The sequence below is a fragment of the Puma concolor genome, chromosome A1 (assembly GCF_028749965.1).
Source record: "Puma concolor isolate L17-30 chromosome A1, mPumCon1.1.hap2, whole genome shotgun sequence".
In the NCBI taxonomy this organism is placed as follows: Eukaryota; Metazoa; Chordata; class Mammalia; order Carnivora; family Felidae; genus Puma; species Puma concolor.
Genome location: NC_141667.1, coordinates 146,859,020 through 146,883,096, shown reverse-complemented (window position 1 = coordinate 146,883,096; position 24,077 = coordinate 146,859,020). Strand labels below are relative to the sequence as shown.

The 24,077-nt window shown below is 41.7% G+C and overlaps 1 protein-coding gene across 1 annotated transcript in view; it reads right to left on the bottom strand.

The window, feature by feature from the left end:
* FEM1C (fem-1 homolog C) overlaps nt 1-22,967 on the bottom strand; it is a 28,004-nt gene extending 5,037 nt beyond the window's left edge. The window contains exons 1-2 of the mRNA XM_086705929.1: nt 22,637-22,967; nt 21,044-21,780 (exon numbers count right to left, since the gene is read on the bottom strand). Coding sequence (XP_086562055.1) covers nt 21,044-21,587 — 544 coding nt within the window. The 5' untranslated portion in view covers nt 21,588-21,780; nt 22,637-22,967. The remainder of the gene's footprint in view (nt 1-21,043; nt 21,781-22,636) is intronic.
* Between the last annotated feature and the right edge of the window lie 1,110 nt (nt 22,968-24,077).

Here is a 24,077-nt window from a genome sequence, read left to right as displayed (position 1 = left end):
GTGCATATTCTTTGACTCAAAAGTGATGAAATGAAATTAACCAGCTATTCAACTCTGCAGTCACTTAACTTTCTGGGTCAGCTTCCACATTTAAAAACAAGAAATTGAATCCATGATATCTAAGATCCTCTAGTTTGATTCTAATAGTAGTCAGAAATTATGTCTTTCAATATTTGATTGTCAAATGGGGAGGTAAGCTGTCTTAGTCAAAATCCTCGGTGACAAAGTACTTTCCTCAGCTCCCGTAAGAAAAACAAGTCCACTAAAATCTGAAAAAAATATGTGGGTGGTTCAATATGAAGTTTAAAAGAGACATCTGAAGTATCCTTTCATGATGGATTACTTCCCATGGTAATTTAATTTTTTAAACATTTTTTTCAGATGTACTAAATGTTCTGACGCGGTCTTGTTCTTCCCACACGTGTATTAAAACGGACAACAGGCACATGCCGTAAAAGCCTGTATTCAACGTATTAAGACAATACAACCACCGAAGTATTTCAGTTGCCCGAGTTCAATGCCAAACATTTTACCAGTTATCATAACAAAAATTATCACACAGACCTTTGGTATTTCTACACGGTGTTTGCAAAAAATTTCAACAGTGAGTCATTTCAGGCACATGTGCAGAAAAGAGTTAACATAGCTGGCAGAGACTGGTTATCCTCAGAAAGAACTAGCTGCTTGCTAAGGGACAGCCCTCAGCTGACACCTGAGACCTCGTCTGGTGAAGAGTTCAGAAAACCCTCCTTAAATGATAAGAGTGGCTTCCTGTTTGTATTGATAATATAGTTTATGCTGAATACCTGCTTTCCTTCTGAGAGCCTGGAATTTGGGGTATTTCCGCAAAGGGTGCCTATGTGACTAGCCTCCAAGAAAACCCCTGGGCTCTGAGTCTCTAATGGGGTTCCCTGGGCAGAAAACTGCTGTGTGTGACCTCTTACGACAAGGAGACAGCGAAAAAAGCCTGCAAAGATTCCTCTCGACCCCACCTGTGCCTCCCCCCCTCTTAGGATCCAGCTGCACACCCTTCATTACGTCACTGCAATACATCTTAGCCATGATTATAATGGTATGCTGACTCACCTCCAGACATGGGGGGGGGAGGCCGGCTCGGGGTGGGGGGATGCTGACACAGCAGGTGTACTAAACACTGGTTTAAACTTGAATAGTTCACATAACAGATCTATTAACTAAAATTCCAAAAAGCAAGTTATGACATATTAGGACTTTAATCTTTCCACAGGCTTATCATGTTTATTCTTCCATGATACCTACAGGAATTACATGATTATCTGCACATATTTATTCTGACTCAAGATTTCAAAGGTCCACAATGGAATGGTGTCTGATGGCATGTTTTAGCAATGTGTATATAACCAAGCACTCAGAGAGCCCAGAGCTTCTGACTACTAACGTTCATTTGTTCAAAATAATTTCCATTAAAAAACACAGCTACTACTAAATGTATTTTTAAAACTTTTAAAATTAAAAATCCCTAACAGTACTTTTTTCCTCTAAGAGACAATATAAGGGAAACATAAGGTTTCAATGGCATTCTTCTCCATTCAGAGTCATATAAAATCAAGAATAAGAATGCAAGAGGGGCACCAGGTGGCTCAGTCAGTTAAGCACCCGACTCTTGGTTTAGGCGCAGGTCATGGTCTCTCGGTTTCGTGAGTTCGGGTGCTGTGTTGGGCTCCCTGTGGACAGCCCACAGCCTGCTTGGGATTCTCTGTCTCCCTCTCTCTCTGCCCCTCCCCTACTCGTGCCATATGTGTCTCTCTCAAAATAAATAAACTTAAAAAAAATAAACAATGCAGGAGAAGTCATTTTCTTTTTTTTTTTTGTCTGAATTGACTTAGAATTTTACTGTGTTCTTTTAAAACATATTGACATATTCTTGATCAGAATTTTAGATTGTGAGAAGTCATTTTCTTAATTAACTGAATTGCTGTACTGAAATACACCATAGACTGAAAAAGATGACTTTTAAAAATAAAAAACATACAGAAGAGTTTCACATCTAGTAATGGCAGAGTATGATCAATCTTCCTGGTAAGAACTAGAAAAGCTGAAAAATTTATTTTTAAAAATCTGTTTGATTTAGCAAAGAGCTAAAAAGTGGACAACATCCGGGAGCAGAAAGAAAATTAGAGAAGTCCAGGATTTGGGGAAGCTTCCCCCAGTGGCCTCTACCAATTCTGGAAGCAGCAGCTAGTAAAAAACTGAGTGGAGCTTCTGACAACTTGGAAGAGCCAGGGGAGAAAACCAGAGTCCAGAACCCACTAAGAAGGGAACTTTGAACTGCTCCCTGCACCCCCTCCCCCCTCACCGTACACTCTGAGTCATAGCTCTGAAGGGCTGCACCCTAGCAGTTAAGGCAAACTGCAAACAAACCAGGTACTGGAGGAACCTAAATCCAATTTAAGATCGTGTTGATACTGAATTAAGGAAATTCGGGATTGCTAGTTAAACTAGTCAAAAGCCAGAAGCAAATACAAATAGTAATTAGAGAAGATATTGTCTATTTGCTATAGCTCAAATTATTTTTTTTATACTCTTTATATATAATGTTAAGTATCCAATCAAAGGAACTGCAACACAAAACCAAGACAAATAAGAGCTGATAGGCCCAACAGAAGATCCAGATAATATAGTTATCAGACACAGACCTCAGAATAATAATTATGCTTCGCAAAGTATGAGAGATTAAAAAACATTTCTGAGAATTAGAAAAGTGGAAACTACAAAAAAGGAACAAAACGGATGTTCTAGAACCGAAAACCTCAGTGGGTGGCTTTAAAAGCAGATTACACACAGCTGGAGAGAGACTGAGGGACTGGACAATAAGTGAGGTGAAAATATACAGAAAGCAGCATGGAGGGGACAGGCTGGCAAAGCAAGGACAGTGAGAGACGATGTCAGAGGGTTAACAACCTGAAAGCCAGAATTCTAGAGGAAGAAAATGGGCCCAAAGCAATACTTAAACAGCTAAAGTCTGAGAATTTCCTGAAGCTGATGAAGTACTAACCACAAATTTAGGAAGTCTTACAAATACCAAGACAGAGAAGTACAAAGAATATCACCTCCCGGCTCACTACAGCAAAACTGCCCAGTGCGAAGGCAAAGAGAGAAACGTTACAACCAGAACACAGGTGGAAACCACCTGCAAAAGAGCCGCTAGGCTGAGAGCCAAGCCCTCCTGGGGAATAGGAACTTGGGAGTCAACAGAATGGTATCTTAAAAGCACTGAAGGAAGGGAAGTGCCAACCGAATTTTACACCCACACCAAGAATAAATGTGAAATGAAGCACTGGTTCAGGCAAGAACGAAAAGAGAAAAACCAAGGTACTTATGACCAGCAGACCTAAATACTACAGGGTGTTCTCTCTAGGCAAAAGAAAGATGAGCCACATGGAAGCATCGAGATATGGACAGAAGCATCAATAAAAGGGATAAATACGTAAGAAATAGAGACTTTGGAAAGAACAGTGCTTTGTAGGGCTTGAAATGCATACAGAGCAATGAAATGCTTCACAGCAACAGCATAAAAGGAGGGTAAGTGGAGTTCAACTATTCTAAACATGTTTGCAAGGCTTGGACAGAGGTAAAATCAGAAATTTATGTTATTCCTTGAATAGACACTTTTCTAAAGAAGGCATCAAGATGGCTAACAGACACATGAAAAAAAGCTCGACATCACTCATCATCAGAGAAATACAAATCAAAACCACACTGAGATACCACATCACATCTGTGAGAATGGCTAGTATCAAAAAGACAAGAAATAACAAGCTTCGGTGAAGAAAAGGAACTCTCGTGGACTGGTGGGAATGTAAATTGGTGCAGCCACTGTGGAAAACAGGATGGAGGTTCCTCAAAAAATTAAAAACAGAACTACCCTACGACCCAGCAATTGCACTACTAGGTATTTATCCAAGGGATACAGGTGTGATGTTTCGAAGGGGCACATGCACCCCATGTTTATAGCAGCACTACTGACAATAGCCAAAGCATGGGAAGAGCCCAAATGTCCATCGACGGATGAATGGATAAAAATGCAGTGTATATATATTCAATGGAGTTATTACTTAGCAATCATAAAGAATGAAATCTTGCCATTTGCAGCTACGTGGATGGAACTAGAGGGTATTATGCTAAGGGAAATTAGTCAGAGAAAGACAAATAGCATAGGACTTCACTCATATGTGGAATTTAAGATACAAAACAGATGAACATAAGGGAAAGAGAAGCAAAAATAATATAAATACAGGGAGGAGGACAAAACAGAAGAGACTCTTAAATATAGAGAACAAACTAAGGTTTGCTGGAGGGGTTGTGGGGGGGCCCATGAGCTAAATGGGCAAGGGGCATTAAGGAGGACACTTGTTGGGATGAACACTGGGTGTTATACGTTAATGGATGAATCACTGGATTCTACTCCTGAAATCATTATTGCACAATGTGCTAACCAACTTGGATGTAAATTTGAAAAATGAAAAAAGAAATAAAATAAAAAAGAAATTTATGTTATTCCTTTGGTAAGTCAAGGTAGTACAGTAATCCATAAAATAACAGCGGATATGCAGCATGTCATTATTATGTAGTCTCTAATATAGAGAAAGAAAATGAAGTAAGAAAAAAAGAATTCAGACAAAAAAATGAGAAACAAAGAACACAAACCAGATAGGACAAATAAAAATCAGAAAATAGAGATTAAAATCCAAATATGTTAGTAATTACATTAAAAGCAAGCAAACGAAATGTTCCCATTAAAAGACATAAAATGTCAGACTGAAAATACAAATACATGAAACTCAACTACATGCTGCTTACAGGAGACACAACCTTCAATACAAGGGCAGAAAAAGGTTAAAGAGGAAAAAAAGGGAAAAAAATTTGTACCCTATGCAAAAAGTAACTATAAGGAAGCTGTGTGATATTAAAATACAGGACTGGGGTGCCTGCTCAGTCAGTTAAGCAGCCGACTTTGGCTCAGGTTGTGATCTCGCGGTTCATTGAGTTCGAGCCCTGCATCAGGTTCTGTGCTGAAAGCTCAGAGCCTGGAGCTTGCTTCTGAATCTGTGACTCCCTCTCTCTCTGCCCTTCTACCACTCACACTCTCTCAAAAAATAAATAAATGCGGGGCGCCTGGGTGGCGCAGTCGGTTAAGCGTCCGACTTCAGCCAGGTCACGATCTCACGGTCCGTGAGTTTGAGCCCCGCGTCAGGCTCTGGGCTGATGGCTCAGAGCCTGGAGCCTGTTTCCGATTCTGTGTCTCCCTCTCTCTCTGCCCCTTCCCCGTTCATGCTCTGTCTCTCTCTGTCCCAAAAATAAATAAAAACATTGAAAAAAAAAAAATTAAAAAAAAAAAATAAATAAATGTTAAAAAAATAAATAAAATAAAGGACTAAGCAGATGCTAACTAAGCAGACGTTAAGGCAAAAAGCATGGCTAATTAGAGATAAAGGGAAATATTTTACAAGGATATAAAATTCAAAACAACATAAAGATACTGTAATTCTAAACTTCTTTTGAGTTAAGAACATAGGTTTGAATTATATAGAGCAAAGAAATCAACAGAACTCTAAGGAGAATCGGGCAAATGCACAATCGGGCAAGTACACCTGAACACACTTCTCAGTACAGAAGACCAAAACCGGTAAGGATATAGAAGATTTTGAACACAATTAACAAACATGATTTAACAGACATACATAAATGAACACTGGACTCAACACCTGTAGAATACCATTTTCTTCCAAGGATATAGGGAAAAATAGAAACACCAACCACATTCTGGCCATAAAGAGAGTCACACAGAAATGTCAAGGGACTGATATCCCTGATTATGTTCTAAGTTCACAATGCAAGTTAGATATCAAACACACACATACACACACACACATTCCAACACCAACAAAACGCTAGAAAAATCTCCATATATTTGAAATTTTAAATATATACTTCTAAATAACCTACAGGTCAAGGAAGAAATCCCAATGGAAAAACTGAAAATATTTGTAACTGGATGAGAACAAAAACCTTAAGTAATTGATCTGGTGGGATATGGCTGAAATTGTGCTCAAAGGTACATGTTAGAAAAGAAGAAAGGCTTTAAAAAGATGGCCACACTTCCATCTCAAGAAAGTAAAGGAGAAAAACAGTAAACTAAACCCAGAGAAAGCAGAAGCAAATAATAAAAAGCAGACATCAGAGAAGAAAACAGTATCCATACAGCAGCACAGCATTTTTTATTTTCCTAAATGTTATGTATCAACTGTTGCCCCCTTGTCATCTTACATCCATAACTATGCAGGCAGAGAAAACACTTATTCTACAAATAGAAAACAGAGACATTAGTAATAGAACACACACCCATGCCTCCCAATCACCACCGTAGTGCTCTGCTCATTCCTGGGGTCATATTTTAAATGCTAGTCGTCCTCAAATCTGATGAGTAAGTTTTATCTAATACAAGCCAAACCTCCTAATGAAACTCCACTGATCATGTTCCTTTCCAACTCAACACCCTTCATGCTTCCTCTAAAGAAACAGCTGAAAATCTTTAAGATGGCTTGAAGAATCCCACAGCACTGATTCTCAAGGCACTATCTGTGCAGGGTGGGAGGACAACAAGGAAGAAATCCATAGTTTTAGAAAAAACATGTGAAGTAAAGCTGAATCTTGGTTAGTGGTAACACACGTAAGACACACTATGAGGAGTGGATTTTATCCTACCCTACTTCTCCAGCCTCATTTATCAGCACGTCCAATACGAATGCTGCACTGTGAATCTTGCCAGGAGCTGGCAAACTTCTTCTATAAAGGGCTCAACAGTTATTTTTAGGTTTTGCAAGCTGTAAGGTCTCTGTTGTAGCCACTCGACTCTGCCATGTCAAGAAGTATCCAGGGACCATACGTTACATGAATGGGGACGGCTGGTTTCCAACAAAAATGTACTTATGGGCACTGAAATATGACTTTCATGGCATTGTCATGAGTCATAAAATATTCTTCTTCATTAAATTTGTTTCCAACCATTAAAAGGTAAAACATCTTAGCTCTCAGGCAGTGCAAAAACAGGAGGTGGGCAGGATTTGACCCCCGGGCCATAGTTGGTCAACACTCTCATTCAAAAGACATTATCATTCACATGGCAGAGACCCCACTTCTGCTTCCTGTCACTCTGTCCTAAGTGTCCCTCCCAGCACGGGGGACAATCCCACTCGTGTCCACGCCTCGGCTTTTCATTTCCCTGTAATACAGTCTTCCTTCTTTACCATTTTAATTTTTTTTTTTTTTAAACGTTTATTTTATTTTTGAGACAGAGACAGAGCATGAACGGGGGAGAGTCAGAGAGAGAGAGGGAGACACAGAATTGGAAACAGGCTCCAGGCTCCGAGCTGTCAGCACAGAGCCTGACGGCGGGGCTCGAACTCACGAACCACGAGATCATGACCTGAGCCGAAGTCGGACACTTAACCGACCGAGCCACCCAGGCGCCCCTACCATTTTAACTTCTTGTCCTTCAAGTTTCAACAGAAACTTCAGCTGCCCAAAGAGGCCATCTTGTTTATACCACATCGATTTGTCATTTTGAGAATGCCTAGTGAATAAATGTATCACTTATCCTGGTAGGTAACCCTACTACATGGGCTATTATAATATTATGTCATATCTTCTAATAGTACAGTATTACTGCCACACAAACTGGTTTTCTTACCTTAACAGTCTATTCCTAAAGTATACAGACCCCATGTAACATTTCCTTTGTATCCCAGCTAGCAGTTAGCACACTGCTAAGGCTAAGGTAAGATTCTTAAATTTTTGAAAAATGTTTATTTATTGGGGCTCCTGGGTGGCTCAGTTGTTAAGCATCCAACTTTGGCTCAGGTCACCATCTCGCAGTTGGTGGGTTCAAGCCCTGCGTTGACCTCTGTGATGACAGCTCAGAGCCTAGAGCCTGCTTCAGATTCTGTGTCTCCTTCTCTCTCTACCCCTCCCCTGCTCACACTCTATCCCTCTCTCTTAAAAATAAACGAACATTTAAAAAATATTTATTATTTATTTTGGGATAGAGAGTGCACAAGTGGGGGAAAGGGAAGGGGGGAAGGGGGGAAGGGGGGAAGGGAGGAAGGAGGGAAGGGGGAAGGGAGGAAGGAGGGAAGGGGGGAAGGGAGGAAGGGGAGAGGGGGAGAGGATCTTAAGCAACTCCACACTCAGTGTGGAGCCCAACACGGGGCTCAATCCCATGACCCTGGGGCCATGACCTGAGCCAGAATTAAGAGATGAACGTTTAACTGACTGAGCCACCCAGGCGCCCCAAAGATTCTTAAATTTTTAATAGCTGGTATCACAAAAAGTGATTCAAACTTGGGATAAAGTAAGCTTAAAAAGTAAAATCTCAGGAGAGAAATCTTAATTACTCTAACAAGTTATGTATATGACCACCACAGCTTCATGTCCTAAAAGCCCTGAAAAAATGTTTCTGAATTATAGTCTAGACCTTGACTCAAAAGTTTAGAAAAGGGAGGCAAAAAAAAAAAAAAGAAGCGTAATTTTAAAGCAACTATAATTTTTGTCTGAAGTCTCCAAGTCTTTCTACATAGATGTTTTGATAAAGTTCTAATCAGTCTATTTACAACTGTTTCCTGCTTTTCTCCTACATCTGTCATTTTGTCACGATGGGCTACTGGTAGGTACATGGTCCACATGAACTCCATGGATACTACGCGATCATTATTAATGGCTCTATGGTGAGTTCAAGCAAGGAGGCATGAACCAAGTTAACACAAACACCTCCCGTCAATGGATGTCTGCAGAGCTTCAGGATTTTCACTATTACAATTAGTGCCTAAAAGCCTGTAAGGACAGATAACAGACCAGTGACTGCCAGGGGCCAGATTGAGAGGGGCTAACTGCAAAGGGGCATGAAGGAACCCTTGTTCTACCTTTACTATACTGGTGGGCAAGCTACAGTGTATGTGTATCAAAACTTACGGAACTATTTGCTAAAAAAGATGAGTTTTATTGTATAAAATTATACCTCGATAACTAAATGACAAAAAAAGTAATGTCTAATTTAAAATAGAATCACAAATGTGTGAAAGCTTAAAATACATCTTTAATTCATTCCAAAGTAATTAGACAATCTTTTAAAAGTTCTACTTTTATAGGAGGCGCCTGGGTGGCTCAGTTCGTTAAGCGTCTGACTTCCGCTCAGGATATGATCTCATGGTTTATGGGTTCGAGCCTCAGGTCAGGCTCTGTGCTGACAGCTCACAGCCTGAAGCCTGCTTCAAATTCTGTCTCTCTCTCTCTCTCTCTCTCTCTCTCTCAAAAATAAACATTGAAAAAAAAACTTTTATTTTTAATAAAATAAAAGTTCCACTTTTATAGTATTCTTTCTGGTACTAGAATGAATTTTCGAATTTTAATTTATATTACTTCTATACCTAGAGACACAGAGCATTTTCCCATGTCTGTTCACAAACCTTATTTTCTTTTATGACAAGTCTATTTACGTTCCAGTTTCTGGGACTATTAGTCTGACTTTCTCTATGCATTTTATAAAATGTTGATCAGTTATCTGCTATATTTATGGTATATACCTTGCTCTATTGTTTCGTTCGAGAGAGATGCTTTCAGTATTAAACACAAGTTCTTGTGAAAAATATCTAACAAGTTGAATTTAAAAATCAAGTTAACTATGTCCTGATGACTAACCTCTGCTAAATTATACATCAAAGACCAATAAAATTGTATTTAATTTTTGCTAGGTTTATTAATGACTCAAACTCTTGGTGTATAACATCATGTGCCAAGCACTACTAAATATTCAACTGAAGCATTTTCCCTGGGTTATGTGCCTCTTAAAAATGTTTCCAGGGACATCTGGATGGCTCAGTCGATTACACATCTGATCTTGATTTCAGCTTCGGGCATGATCTCACGGTTTGTGAGTTCAAGCCCTGAGTTGAGCTCCATGCTGACAGTGTGCAGTATGCAGCCTGCTTGGGAATTCTCTCCCCGCCCCCCGCCCCCCCCCCCCGCCCCATTCATGCACACATGCTGTCTCTCATAAATAAACTTAAAAAAAAATGCTTCCATAATACACAAGATTTGCGATCTCTACCTCATAAGGTCTTAATTTTGTGTCCTCAGAGTAAGAAAGCCAATTAAAAATAGAACACAAGGTTCAAAAATAAATACTAATATTACCAGGCACCTTAGATGAAATTAGGGATATTTAGCATTGAAATTTAATTTACCTTTAACTAAAGAAAAAAAAAAGAAAGACTATAAACATTGTATTATATAATTCTCAATGCCTGACTCAGAACATGTTCATTTGAAGAAAAAATAAAACTTCTGACACTGAATTCATTATGGAAAATGCTTATGATTTCTCAAAAGGCATGTCTGTTAAAAGGCCATTTCTTAAAAATCAAGCTAACGGTCCAAGTGTTAATTCAGTTGAAGTATTTATGCAGAAAGTTAACACAGTATGATCTTATATATATTACTTTTCAACCCTATAACTGAACATAGAAACAGTGCGAAGAATCTGGAAGAATAAAAGGTAGCCCTACTCGCTGAGAGGCTTCTGGGATGGACACTAAGGGAAGGAGACGGAGGTGCGCACGCTTGGTCACCAAAGGGAAGTGGGCTCGGGGGATGGGTGAAATAGGTGATGGGGACTGAGGGGCACACTTGCCGTGAGGAGCACTGGGACGGGGTAATGTGTGGAAGCGCTGAATCACTATGTTGTACACCCGACACTAACGTAACACTGTATGTTAGCTATACTGGAATTAAAATAAAAACTTAATAAAACAAAAAACAAACAAAAATCATGGCAGTATTTCTCAAGAAGACCTTTCTACAAGCGCCAATCTTGGCTGCTGTTAATTCTAGAGACCCGTAATCTTGTGATAGCAGGCACATGAGACTACACTCCACTGTGAAAGTTGAGGTGCCTACCGAAGGGGTCAAGATTTCCCTAAAGTAAGTAATCCAAAAACAAACTAGTATTTTGAGTAATAACTAGTTGGAGCCCTAACAGTTCCCTGGCTCCACACCAGATGTTTTGGGCTTGACTAAACAATAAATGATTGTCTGCATGAGATTGTTACCAATCAACTAACGACTTAAATCATACAAGAACTTCAACACAGAATTTATAACTATCTCCATTTGAATAAGATTACTTAGGCTCTCCAGGATCAGAATTAAGTCAGTTCCTAAACCACTCCCAATTTCTATTTTTATTGAAACAAAAATGTTCTCATAAGGGCTATACAATGTTTTACAAATACAAAATGTCTACTATAAACTGCTTTTTCTAACAATATCAATTGAAGAGATTTTGCTGTTTTGTAAAGTTCTCACACAGTTCAAGTTTTGTGTGTATGTGTTTTAGTCAAAGTTGTGCTTCTCAAGCTTTAATGTGCACAATCACCACTGGATCGCAGTAAAATGCAGATTCTGATTCAGGTGATCCAGGGTGGATCTAAGTGATGCCTACGCTGCTGGTCTTTGCTACTATGAGCGCCAGGGAAACAGAGGAGGAATCTTATTTTCAAAACAGAAGAGAAATCTTATTTTCCTGTTTGTCATATAGGTGTCTGCCATTAAACTAACACATCTAATAATGATATCAAGAAATACAAAGAGAAGGGGCACCTTCGTGGCTCAGATGGTTAAGCATCCAACTCTTGATTTCAGATCAGGTCATGATCTCATGGTTGATAGGTTCAAGCCCCGTGATGGGTTCTGCACTGGCAGCACAGAGCCTGCTTGAGAGTCTCTCTTTCCTTCTCTCTCTACACCTCCCACACTGTGCTCTCTCTCAAAATAAATAAACATTAAAAAATAAAAAAGGGGGTTCCTGGGTGGCTTAGTCGGTTCAGCATCCGACTTCAGCTCAAGTGATGATTTCACAGTTCACAAGTTCAACCTCTGCATCGGGCTCTGTGCTGACAGTTCGGAGCCTGAAGCCTGCTTCACGTTCTGTCTCCCTCTCTCTCTGCCCCTCCCCCACTCGCACTTGGTCTCTGTCTCTCAAAAATAAATAAACATTAAAAAAAAAAGACACATGAAGAGAAGTTGAAAAGGAGGGTTAGGTCACAGCCCTATTTCACACCACACAGAAAAACGAATATCTCCACTCCACCTTATGCGTGAATGAGAAAATTCTATGCCACAGCAGGAAAAGGGTGTGTTCTATGACTAGATTACACCGTTTGACCCTCAGAAACTTTCCTTTGTAATAAAGGATATCAGTAAACCCTGCAGTGTATTCTTAACAATTTTCTAGTTTAAGTCAAATCTAAGTGATCTACAAGGTGAATATTTAAGAAATCAGTTTGTAAAATAAAATCCAAATTGCTGTGAATAATACCTATCAGAAGAGTGAAAACACCAACGTAAACTAGTACAGCCACTGTGGAAACAAAAACACTAATTCGAAAAGATACATAAACCCCTATGTTTATGGAAGCACTGTTTACAACAGCCAAGATATGGAAACAACCTGAGCGTCCATCGACAGATAAACAGATAAAGACGACATGGTGCGTGTGCATCTGTGTGTGTATACACACACACACACACACACACACACACACAATGGAGTAATATTCAACTACAAAAAAGAATGAAATCTTGCCATCTGTGACAACATGGATGGGACAAAAGGGATGGTAAGTGAAGTAAGTGAGACAGCAAAAGACACAGATCATATGATTTCACTTGTACGTGGAATCTAAAAAACAAAATGAACAAACCAAAACAGCAACTCATAAATATAGGTGGTTTCCAGAGGGAGGGTGCAAGGGGGGATGGGCAAGATAGCTAAGGGGGATTAATAGGTACAAACTTCCAGTTATAAAATAAGTAAGTCATGGGGATACAGAGTACAGCACAGGGAATACAGCCGATAATACTGTAGTAACATGGCGTGGTGACAAGATGGTAACCACACTCACTATGATGAACACTGCGTACGTTATTACTCAAATCACTATGTTGTACACCTGAAACAAATACAATGTTCTGTCAACTATACTTCAATAAAAAGAAAGGAAGGAAGGAAAAAGGAATGGGAGGGAGAGACATTTTATAATCACTTCAGTTTTTACAAAAAAAAAAAAAAAATTAAGTTTGTTATAAGTACTCATTTCACTTGTTCCTCTTATTTTAATGGTATACCTGACCCCCTTTCCGTTACTCTTAACTTCTCTCATTTTCTTTAAAAAATTAAATTTACTTAGAAAAATAACAAAGTGATGGGGCGCCTGGGTGGCTTAGTCAGTTAAGCATCGACTTCGGCTCAGGTCATGATCTCACGGTCTGTGAGTTCGAGCCCCGCGTCAGGCTCTGTGCCGACAGCTCAGAGCCTGGAGCCTGTTTCGGATTCTGTGTCTCCCTCTCTCTTTGACCCTCCCCCATTCATGCTCTGTCTCTGTCTCAAAAAAATAAAGAAACGTTAAAAAAGTTTAAAAAAAAAAAGAAAAAGAACAAAGTGAAAAAACAACCTACAGAATAGGAGAAAATATTTGCAAATCAAATATCTGATAAAAGACTTGCGTTCATAATACATAAATTACTCTTACAACTCAGTAATAAAAAGATAACCCAATTTTAAAACGTGCAAACAAAAAGACACCTGTCCAAAGAAGATAAACAAATGGCCAATAAAGCACATGAAAAGCACACAATGGTGAACATCATCACGTGAAATCAAAATCAAAACCACAATGAGATACCACTTCACACCCACTGAGATGGCTATTCCCCCCTCCAAAAGAAAAAATAGTAGTAACAAACGTTGGAGAGGGTGTGGACAACTGGAACTCTCCTAGGCTGTTGGCAGGAATGTAAAACAGTACAGCCACTTGGACAATAGTTTAGCTGTTCCTTAAAAGGTTAACAGAGTTGCCATGTGACCCAGCAATTCCACTCCTCCATATATGCCTAAGAGAAATGAAAGCAAACATCCACACAAAAACTTGTACATGAATATTCTTATCAGCATTCTTATCCTAATAGCTAAAAAGTAGAACCAATTCAAATGCCCATTAACTGATAAATGGAGAAATGTGGTCTATCTACACAAGGGATTATCCAGCAATAAAAAGAACATGCTACAAAATGGACAAGCCTTGAAAACAATATGCTAAGGGAAAGAAGCAAATCATAAAAGACCACATATTAGGATTCCATTTATATGAAATGTCCGTAGCAGGCCTATGTCCCTAGAGGACAGAAAGATTAGTGACTGCCTAAGGTTTCTGCACTTGGGGTGGGAGAGGAGAGGGGATGCAGTGAGTATGACTGGATATGGGTTTTGGCGGGTGGGGGATGAAAAGGTAGTTGTGGTGATGACCACACAACTCTGCGAATACACACTGATTCACACACTTAAATGGGCGAACAGTACGTCTCAAAGCTGTCTTAAGATCAAAGTACTTGCGTTTTTGGTAAAAACTTCTGACTTTTAGAAACAGCAATTAAAGGGTCTCTAACTGTAACAGACTTACTGGAAATGCACAAGAACAATTCTCACCGCTGCTCTTTGCCTACTGTGCCTGCCATCCACTCTTCTTCAGTTCTGTGGCTGGGACCGTGAGAGGCTCACTTGCAAAGGAGGGGAGGGGGCCTGCGATTCAGCTGCAGAACAAGGCTGATTCCAAGTATTTTATTCCTGGAATAACTAAATGGTATGTGTTAAGGGAAGAGGTAGAGAGAAACACTAGAAGGGGTAGAGAGAGGCACTAGAAAATTCCTCTGCTCAGGATGTTTCCCTTCCCCATGTTTATGCTAACACCAGAGATACCTGAGAACAGGAGTTTGAAGAAAAAAAAAAAAAGAAATCAAAACAGAATCAAGGACAAACTGTGCCAAGGTTACCATGTGCCCTCCCTTCTTTAATCCTGTGTATAAGGCGCTGAGTTCGAAGCATATGGAAATTTAACGACACAGGTCCTTGAGCTTCCAACAAGTTCAATGCTAAAAACATATGCATCCAGAAGTAAGATGAATTCTTATGACTGAAAGCGAATCAGAAGTGCCTAGGAGACGGGTCTTGACATCAGGTGCAATTTCAAGGCTAAGGCGACCTGAGCTTAGGAATCCAGACTAAAAGCAATCAACAGTAGTGTAATGTGATGAAAATTACACAATGTCAGTTGATGAAAACATCAACATTACAATTGAGACTCATTCAAACTCCCTTTCCTGGCCATTCTTCCTAACGGTGGGGGACAAAAGGAAGAGACATGTCTTCCTCAGATTCGCACCCACATGGCTTCTTTACCTGGGCCGGTCCCCACCTCTATCTTCCATCACATACCTTCCTAATGTCTCAGGAGCATATGTCTCTAGAATGCCAGAGGCTTCCTGAATTTTGTTTTAAACACTTTTTAATCTAGGAAAATCTGATAAAGACAGACTTGGTGACAGTCCCACTTGTACCCAAAGGTCAAGAAGTAAAACTTAACCTCAGCCTTAAGCTCAACTCACTGCCAATAGCCCTAAAAGGGCAGTAGTGTTCAGGATCTACTTATTTTCTCCAACTTCGGTTCACTTGTGAGGATTCACAGTTCAAAATCCAATCTCCAGGCACAGAGGAACACGATGGCTATCTCCCCACTGGGCTCCATCTACACATTTTCTGCAGCTTCGCTTCTCCAAGGAGGATATCAAGTCTCCCTGGGGATACAGAGACATACGCTCAGGGACACAAGAGGGCAAGAATGAATGTGGAACCACTCAAGGGAGCAACTTGATGCTCTGGGATTCGAATGTGAATGAATTCAACTAGTAAGTTGCTGTTTTTCATTATTATGAAATCAGAATGAACACAGAAACGCCACAAAACAGAATGAAATTTGATGTCCCTCTCTTCACCTCTTCTCTGGAAGTAGGTGCGTTGAGGTGAACCAATAGCTGAGAAGAATATTCAAAGTCAAGAAAGAAAATACAACTACTTCCCAACAGTCTCAGAGAGTCCTGAAGTACAGGGAAATAAACTACCTAGGTGACAAGGGGTATCCTCTTGGTCCTTTACCTTAGTATCAACAGCTCTTAATTTACGGGGCAGATTTTCTGATCTAAAATAATTTTGCAGCTACAGTGGGTGAAAAAAAAAAAACAAGAAAAAAAACAGTAAGATTTCTTTTTTCAGATTTTCTTGACTGAAATACACCTAGACCCCAAAATGCCTATCCTATGGGACAGAGCTAATATAATATGCCTAGGGTTTGCTTTAAACTACTGCAGAAAACAAAGGAGAGGAGAAAGAAATCCCCTGGAGTCCCACCTGTACTGCTCTTTTTTCACAATTACGGTCTTCATTTCTTATTTCATGTCTCCATGCGTGTATTTATTTCCATAGTGAAAGAAAAACACAACAGTCCCTGCCAACAAGGAGCGTATAATCCTTTTTCTCTTACATCCAGCAGTCATTCAACAAACTCATTTACCAAATACCCACTACAGGCCAGGCTCTCTTTCTAACACATGGATACAAACACCAGCCGCAAACTTTCACTGCCTTACCTCTACATAAAGAATAAAATCAAACTCCTTTATCTAGACTTCAATCTAGCCCTGAGCGCCCTTTGGTCCAAATATGCCTTTTCCAATTCTTGGACCCTCCAAGCAGATCTCTCAATGTGCCCTTCCTCACGCCATAAGACTGTACCAAATGCATTCTAGAGATATGAACCCCAACAATCCTTTCAAGGCCCAGTTCGGCGTCTCCATGAAGATCCCATTCTTCTAAAATCCACCAGCGTGGACTTATACTAACCCGTTAGCAGTTGGCAAATGTGACGTCCTGTGTCTTCTCAGAGCCTCCCACAATGTCCAGCACAATGCCTTGCCTACAGAAAACTCAGTGATTACCTTATTACCAATTAACCTACTTACCTTGGGTATTTAAAAAGATTAAGCCATGCATGAGGATAGCATGAGAATCCTGCTAGGACCAGTGTCCCCAGTCCCGACTCAGAGAAGCTCTTCTGCTCTGAGGCATTCCAATCACTTTCAGCTGCTCAATTCCCCAATCAAATCAGGGTGTAAAAGCAGAACTGAAGGGCGCACCTAACTGTGCCACAGACCCTATTCTGAACTGAACAACGAGAACATAAAAAAAAAAAAGGAAAAACAAAGCAAGCCAAAGATGACCATAACCGTGAAGGGCTGAAATGTGATCACTCTGACACGGGCTTGTTCAATCACTTCTGATTTGTGGTCTACAGCTCTACATGGCAACCCGCTCTCCTGTTTCAAACATCAAATGCTATGTTAAAATGGAGGAGTATTTCTAAATATTTCAAAGTTTTTCTCCTTTCTGAATGCCAGGGGAAAAGAAAGAACCCACTGTCTCTAGAGGTAACGAGTTGATTGCGAATAGAATATTACCATGTATCGAATAGAAGACAGTGTGACTGCAAAAAAACAATGGAATACAATGGAACGTAGAGGTCATGTGCTTTTTGTATTTAGGCAGACCAAGCATAATCTGGCAGTGTCTTCTTTCTTCAGAACCATTTCCAACAGTGAACACACACAATTTCCTAAGAAATTATTCTATTTTATCCCTAGTCTCACCAGTCTTTTCCACTTTTTGGACAGGAGGAAAAATGGGGGGAGGGGGGCAGAATCCTTTCTTGATGTTCTATCGCATAGATCCTTCTCCAATGTTCCCCTTAGATTCAACTGGTTCCTGCTTTTTTATTATGCATTAACCCATAAAACAATCTAGAGTCAGTAAGAGAGTGATTATCAAGGAATGGAAGCTTCAGGATCAGAGTGGGGGAGGGTACATATATACTTTAATCAGCCCCCAATTTTCATTAAGAATCGCTGTCAAGGGGTGCATGGGTGGCTCAGCAGATTAAGCATCTGACTTGGTTTCGGCTCAGTTTCATGAGTTCAAGCCGCACATTGGGCTCCATGTGACAGTGCAGAGTCTGCTTGAGATTCTCTCTCTCCCTCTCTCTCTCTGACCCTCCCCCACTTATGCCATTTCACGCTCTCTCTCTCTCTCAAAATAAATAAGTAAACTTAAAAAAAAATCACTGTTGAAATTAAAAGACACCATGACAGGTAAAAGCAATGCACACAAAGTGATACATGTTATATATATTTTTAAAATACTGTATTTGTATGTATATGTGTGTGTATATATATATACATATATGTGTACATATACGTATATATGTATATGTACACATATATGTATATACGTACGTGTATATACACATACATACATATATATGTATAAAGGAGGCTATCTGAAAATAATTTTTGGTACAAAATTATTTTCTCATGTTAAGTGTAATTTTTTTGTAAAAGCCACAAGTGGTAGATACTGATACAGCAGGAAAAAACAACTCTAGAATTAGATCATTTGACCAAAAGAGGCAGCATACATGTCCTCACATGCAAAGCTATGTGATGATGGTGACAAAAGGAACCTTCTTCCGAAAGAGCAAAGGTAATCGAGGGAGATACCACTCACAGTTTACTAGAGGAAAATGCTCACACAAATGTGATCTGCTTAGGGCACAGGTGTCTCACACATTCTGTCTCCAGAAGTAGACAAAGAACCTCTGAAAACCATAAGAGAAACAGTACCAGGACTCATCTCTCCAATGACCTAAGGGTTTAAAACAATTTTACTTAAATATGTAAGTTTAACAAACTGTGTATTATTAGGCTAATGAATAAAAAACCCAAACGAAAGAAACAACAAATCCAACAAGCCTAAACAAGCAGCCATACCTTTTGTTTTTTGTTTTTGATGTTTATTTATTTTATTTATGGGGGGGGAGGCTGGGCAGAGAGAGGGAGACACAAAATCAGAAGTAGGCTCCAGGCTCTGAGCTGTGGGGCTCGAACTCACAGTGAGACCATGACCTGAACAGAAGTCGGATGGCCCAACCAACTGAGCCACCCAGGCGCCCCAAGCAGCCATACCTTTTAACCCTCTCTCAGCTACTTACGATTTCAAAGCATTTCCCATGGTAACCTGGTCACGTAAGCAGTAACTGTCCTCTTAAAACAGCCTTTCTTTAAAAGAATGAGTGTTGAAAACAAACAAAAATGTCATGCTGTCATTTGAGCCAACAACCCACCTCAAAGACAAGCAAGAACAAATGAAAAAATGTGTAAGAAAGAATGTCTACAGGAACATTTTTTATCCTACTGAAAAGACAGAAGCAAGATAACCCTCCATTAGGAGAGTATGCAGCTACTGAAATTTAAAAGCTGTAATTAGTGACATTACAGATATTATTTATTAAGCTAAAAAAAGGGTTACAGAACAAGAGCATATATAATAAAATTACATACATGTATCTCTATGATAAATTCAGAAATATTTTTCGAAAGGATTGTCTATAAGTGGAATTTTGTGAGATTTTTATATTTTCTCTGACAAAAAAAATTTACAGAAAATCAGTGAGCCTGCCTTTTTTAAAAAGATCATACTAATTTCAGTGAATTATGTCCAATAACTATGTAGTGTCCCTTAATTGTGTGGTGTAGGCTCTCCAAAAGGCAATCAGAGGCTCCCACAATGATAAATGCACCCTTTGATTCAGCAATTCCATTTATAAGTATTTATAATACAGCTATTCTCACACAGTGTGCAAAGCCACACTTTTGTTTAAGAATATTCACAGAAGCTCTGCTTATATTGGATGTGACCTAACTGTCCATCAACAGGGCCTAGATAAATTATGTATACTGATACAATGAAATACTGTGTAGCCATGAAACAGAATGAGGCAGTTCTGTGTGTTGGAGCTGAATGACGTCCAAGATAATTTAAGGTTTAAAAACAACAACCACAACAAAGTAATATGCATCAACTAACAGAAGGGAAAGAGGGAGGAAGAGACATAGACAAGTATACTGTCATCGCACAGATTATCTCTAGAACACACAAAAACAGGGAGAGTGCTTACAAACAGAGGCTGCAGGGGGCTGGAGGTCTAGAAATCAGACTTCTGTCTCATTGTAAACACTGGAAATCAATTTGAATTGTTTGAATTTTTCATTCCATGTGTGTAGTCTCCTTTTAAGTTTTAATAGGTTTTTTTTAAAATTGGGCTGTGAATCACTTTGCTATTGTATAAACAAACATGCTGAAGGGGAAAAAAAAAGGTTCCAAGCATCAAAATATGCTATCAAAACAGCTGTCTTGGAGAGTTTAGGGAAAAAAAAAAAAGCTTCGCAACTATCATTTGCTGCTTTAGGTTTATTACATCCCTGAAGATTACACACAGTTGTGAACCTGAGCCCTTCTTTTCCACAAAGGTGTTGACACTGTTGCTAGCCAACAAATCCACGCCTTGTTCTGTGCTCAGTTTTGTAGCATATTTTAAAATCTGTTTTCTCTCTCGCTATATTTAATACATGCTCAACGTGAAAGGGTTTTCTATTGGCCACACAATAAATTAAGAGAAGAAGGGGACAGATTTTCTTTTTCCACTGACATTAATCCTTCCAGGTCAGTGTGGCCTGGCCTTCCCTGACAAAATAACAAATGAAATGCCTACCCAAGACACAAGACAATGAGTCACTAAATATAGTAGTTTCTACTACACCTGCGTTCTTTAAAAAACAAAAACAGAAAACAAAAAACAAAACAATCTAGGCTAAAAAAAAATATGTTACCTTGAAGTATATTCTCAAGTAGACTGAACACAAGCCTAAAGGCTCAGGTCAACTGTCACTAACATCCCCTGTAAGTCTGGGGAGCCCGGGAATTGGAGAGTACTCCAAATAAGAGACGGAAAATGCTACTTAACACAGCGACTGAGGGCTTGTTATCACACTCATTCAGCGTATTCTCAAACATCAGAGAAACAACCAACAAGGTTATGCTGGAAGGGACACCTAGCCGGAACAGGTCTGTCAATGTGGGCTGACTCAACGCCCACTGTTTACAGTGATGCATCCAGCTTCCTGAAAACGATGGTAAACACTTAAAACACAGAAACGAAGAGGCTGCACTCACCTTTGACACTTTTTCTATTAACGTCTGCCCCCTTTTCGAGTAAATACTGCGCAATCTCTTTGTGTCCTTTGTAACAGGAAATCATCAGGCACGTATGCCCGTGGCGGTTTGATACTTCCAAATCGGCTTTGTGTTCCACAAGGTACTTTACTATTTCCAAATGGCCATCGAAACAGGCGGCTCGGAGAGGGGTTGAATTGGTCAAAGTGGTGTTGTTGACGGACGCTCCATGATTTAACAAAGACTGAACCACCTTCAGATGTCCCGCGGCAGAGGCGGCCCACAACGGCGGGGCCCCCTCGATGGTTTCGCCATCAAAATTGACGGAGCCCCCGACCTCTATGCAGGCACTGCACTGCTCTAGGAGGAATTCCACCATGTCAAGGTGCCCGTACCTGGCGGCCATCAGGAGTGGCGTGGCCCCATTCGTTTTTTCGGAGATCAAGGAGGAAACCTCCTCTTTGGATTTGCTTGCCAACAACTTGGTGAGAAGCCGGAGTTTGCCATCCCGAGCTGCGTTAAACACTGCGGTCTTTAGATCCATTTATGTCCGGTTGAGCTGGCTGCGCTTTTTTTTTTATCCTTCAAAGCAAAGCCCCAGCCTAACTCTACGGACACAGGCAAGAGTTACAGGAACCAAAGTTCAATGTTAATCACGGCACTCCAAACGGATATAAAACCACGCAGAGTGTGTTCTGTCTTACTGCCTTCCAACATCTGAAAACCAGAGCACCAAACTAGGAAAAGGAAGAAAAAAAGCGGGGGGGGAGGATTTGTGAGTTTTCCATAGGTAAAGGCAAAAACACTGTTTAGGTTTTCTCAATTTCTACTCCTAGGGGGAGGGAGGGGGCCGGATAGTCCCAATACTTAAGGGACAACTCAAGCCACCAAAACACGGTGGGAAAGACTACAAAAAGGTTACACACAGACCCAAATGTTTTGGTTTGGTGGGAGGCAGTTTCTTTTCTATATACGGTAAGCTGAAACACTACAGGCGACCGGGTTTTCTCGCCTCCAGAGCAGCCCAGCATTGTTCTAGTTTTTGCTTTGCACACGCCCAGGGAGAGTGCACCCGAAAGCGGCGAGGGACGCGGGTTCAGAAATGTTTCTCTTCCTCACATCTGCAGAGGGGAGCGAGCCAAGGGCGCGAGACTGAAGGCCTCGCTATGGCCAGAATGGGTTTCGAGAAGGAACAAAAAGGTCGGCCACGACAAACCGCGGCCAGCCAACGCCAAAGCCCTCGCCCGACAAGGTTCGCTTTCCTTTAAAACTACTCGAAGCTCTCAGGAAATCCGGCCGCCTTCTCTCTAACTTCGCCCGCCCCATTTTGATTCCCCCCCCCCCACCCCGCAAGGGATCGCAGGTTCCCCCAGACCCCGCGCCCCTCCGTAACCTTCACCGCCACCTTCTCCGGACCCCGGCCGCCCCTTCCCCGAGCGACCACGACCCTCGCCCGCCGGGCCGCCGAAGCTGGGGGCCTCCGGCCCGCCGCCCGCTGCCGGGGGCGCCCTCCTTCCCCTTCCCGCCCAGGCCTCCCCGCGGGCGCCTCAGGCCGCAGCCCGGGCTCCGGCAGGCCCCCGCCGCCACCACTACCTGCCCGGGGGCTGGTCCTCCCCACCGCCGCTGGCCGCTCGGGCTCGGGCCGCCCCCCTTAAATTGAAACCGTTGTCCGCGCCGCCGCCCGGGCCGGCCTGCTCCGCCTGCAGCCGCACAGCTCCTCCATGCCCCGCGCCCCACAGGAATGAATCCGGCCGCGCCGTTCGCCCCGCCCCGCCACGCCGAGCCGCCTCCCGCCCTCCTGGCTGCGCGGGCTACAGCAGCTGCAGCGGATGCCGCGGCGGATGGTGTAATGGGCTGCGGGACGGGGGCCGGACGAGCCTGAGCCAGGTTTCACATCACTGACGCGGCAGCCGCGCCATTGGGCCGGGGGAGGGCGGCGGCCGCCGCGAGCAGCCGCGTAGGGGCGGGGCGGGGCGGAGCGGGGCGGCGCGGAGGGGGCGGGGCCGCGACCCGGCGGAGGACGCACCAGCGTGAGGCACGCCGAAGTGGGCGGGGCGCCACGAGGAGGCGAGGCCAAGGTGTCCCGGTCGGTGGGGGTGGTGCGGCGAGGTCGCGGGGTCCTCCGCTCGCCCGGTTGCCGGGGGTGGATGCGCGAGGGGTCTTTGGGTCCCACGGACAGAATTTCCAGAAGGGTGGTGACTACTACTACCCTCTTACACTCATAAATACTCTTGGTGGAAATACACCGAGCTCGTGGTTAGATCTCGGAAAAACAAAACAAAATAACGCAGGAAACGCAAATTTGAGAAAAAGATTGGTTTGGGGACCTGCCAATCATAAGTTATTCTTTTTTTAAAATATGGGCTCTAAAAAATAAAAAGTTACGAAGGGGGTAAGATTTCAGAGCAGTGTTAAGTCAACGAGGTCGAGCTCTTCAACTCTTGGAACACTAAAACCAGGAAATGAAGGGAAGCTAAAAAGTTGGTATGAAGAGTTCATATATCATACACCAGGAAGTAAACTTGTCAAATATGTGACGTTAAGACCTGGGATGTATTAAACTAGGTTGAGGAAGAGTGGAAGTGTGTTTGGGGACTAGCACCCATAGTGAATCGCGATGTGGAACTCGTGTTTGAAAAACTGACCATCCGTCTCTTGAACACTTTGTTTTTGGGAACTTAAACTCGCACCCAATTCCTCAGGTACCACTGGGAGAAAGTGAATTAGACAGATTAGACAGATTCTCTGACCCCAGCCTCACAAATGTAATCAGTATTTTATTTTTATTTTTTTTAATGTTTATTTTTGAGAGACAGACAAGAGTGCAAGCAGGGGATGAGCAGAGAGAGGGAGACACAGAATCGGAAGCAGGCTCCAGGCTCGGAGCTGCCAGCACAGAGCCAAACCCACGTGGGGTTCGAACCCATGGACCATGAGATCATGACCTGAGCTGAAGTCGGATGCTTAACTGACTGAGCCACCTGGGTGCCCCTGTAATCATTATTTTAAAAGACAGTCATTTCACGCACACACC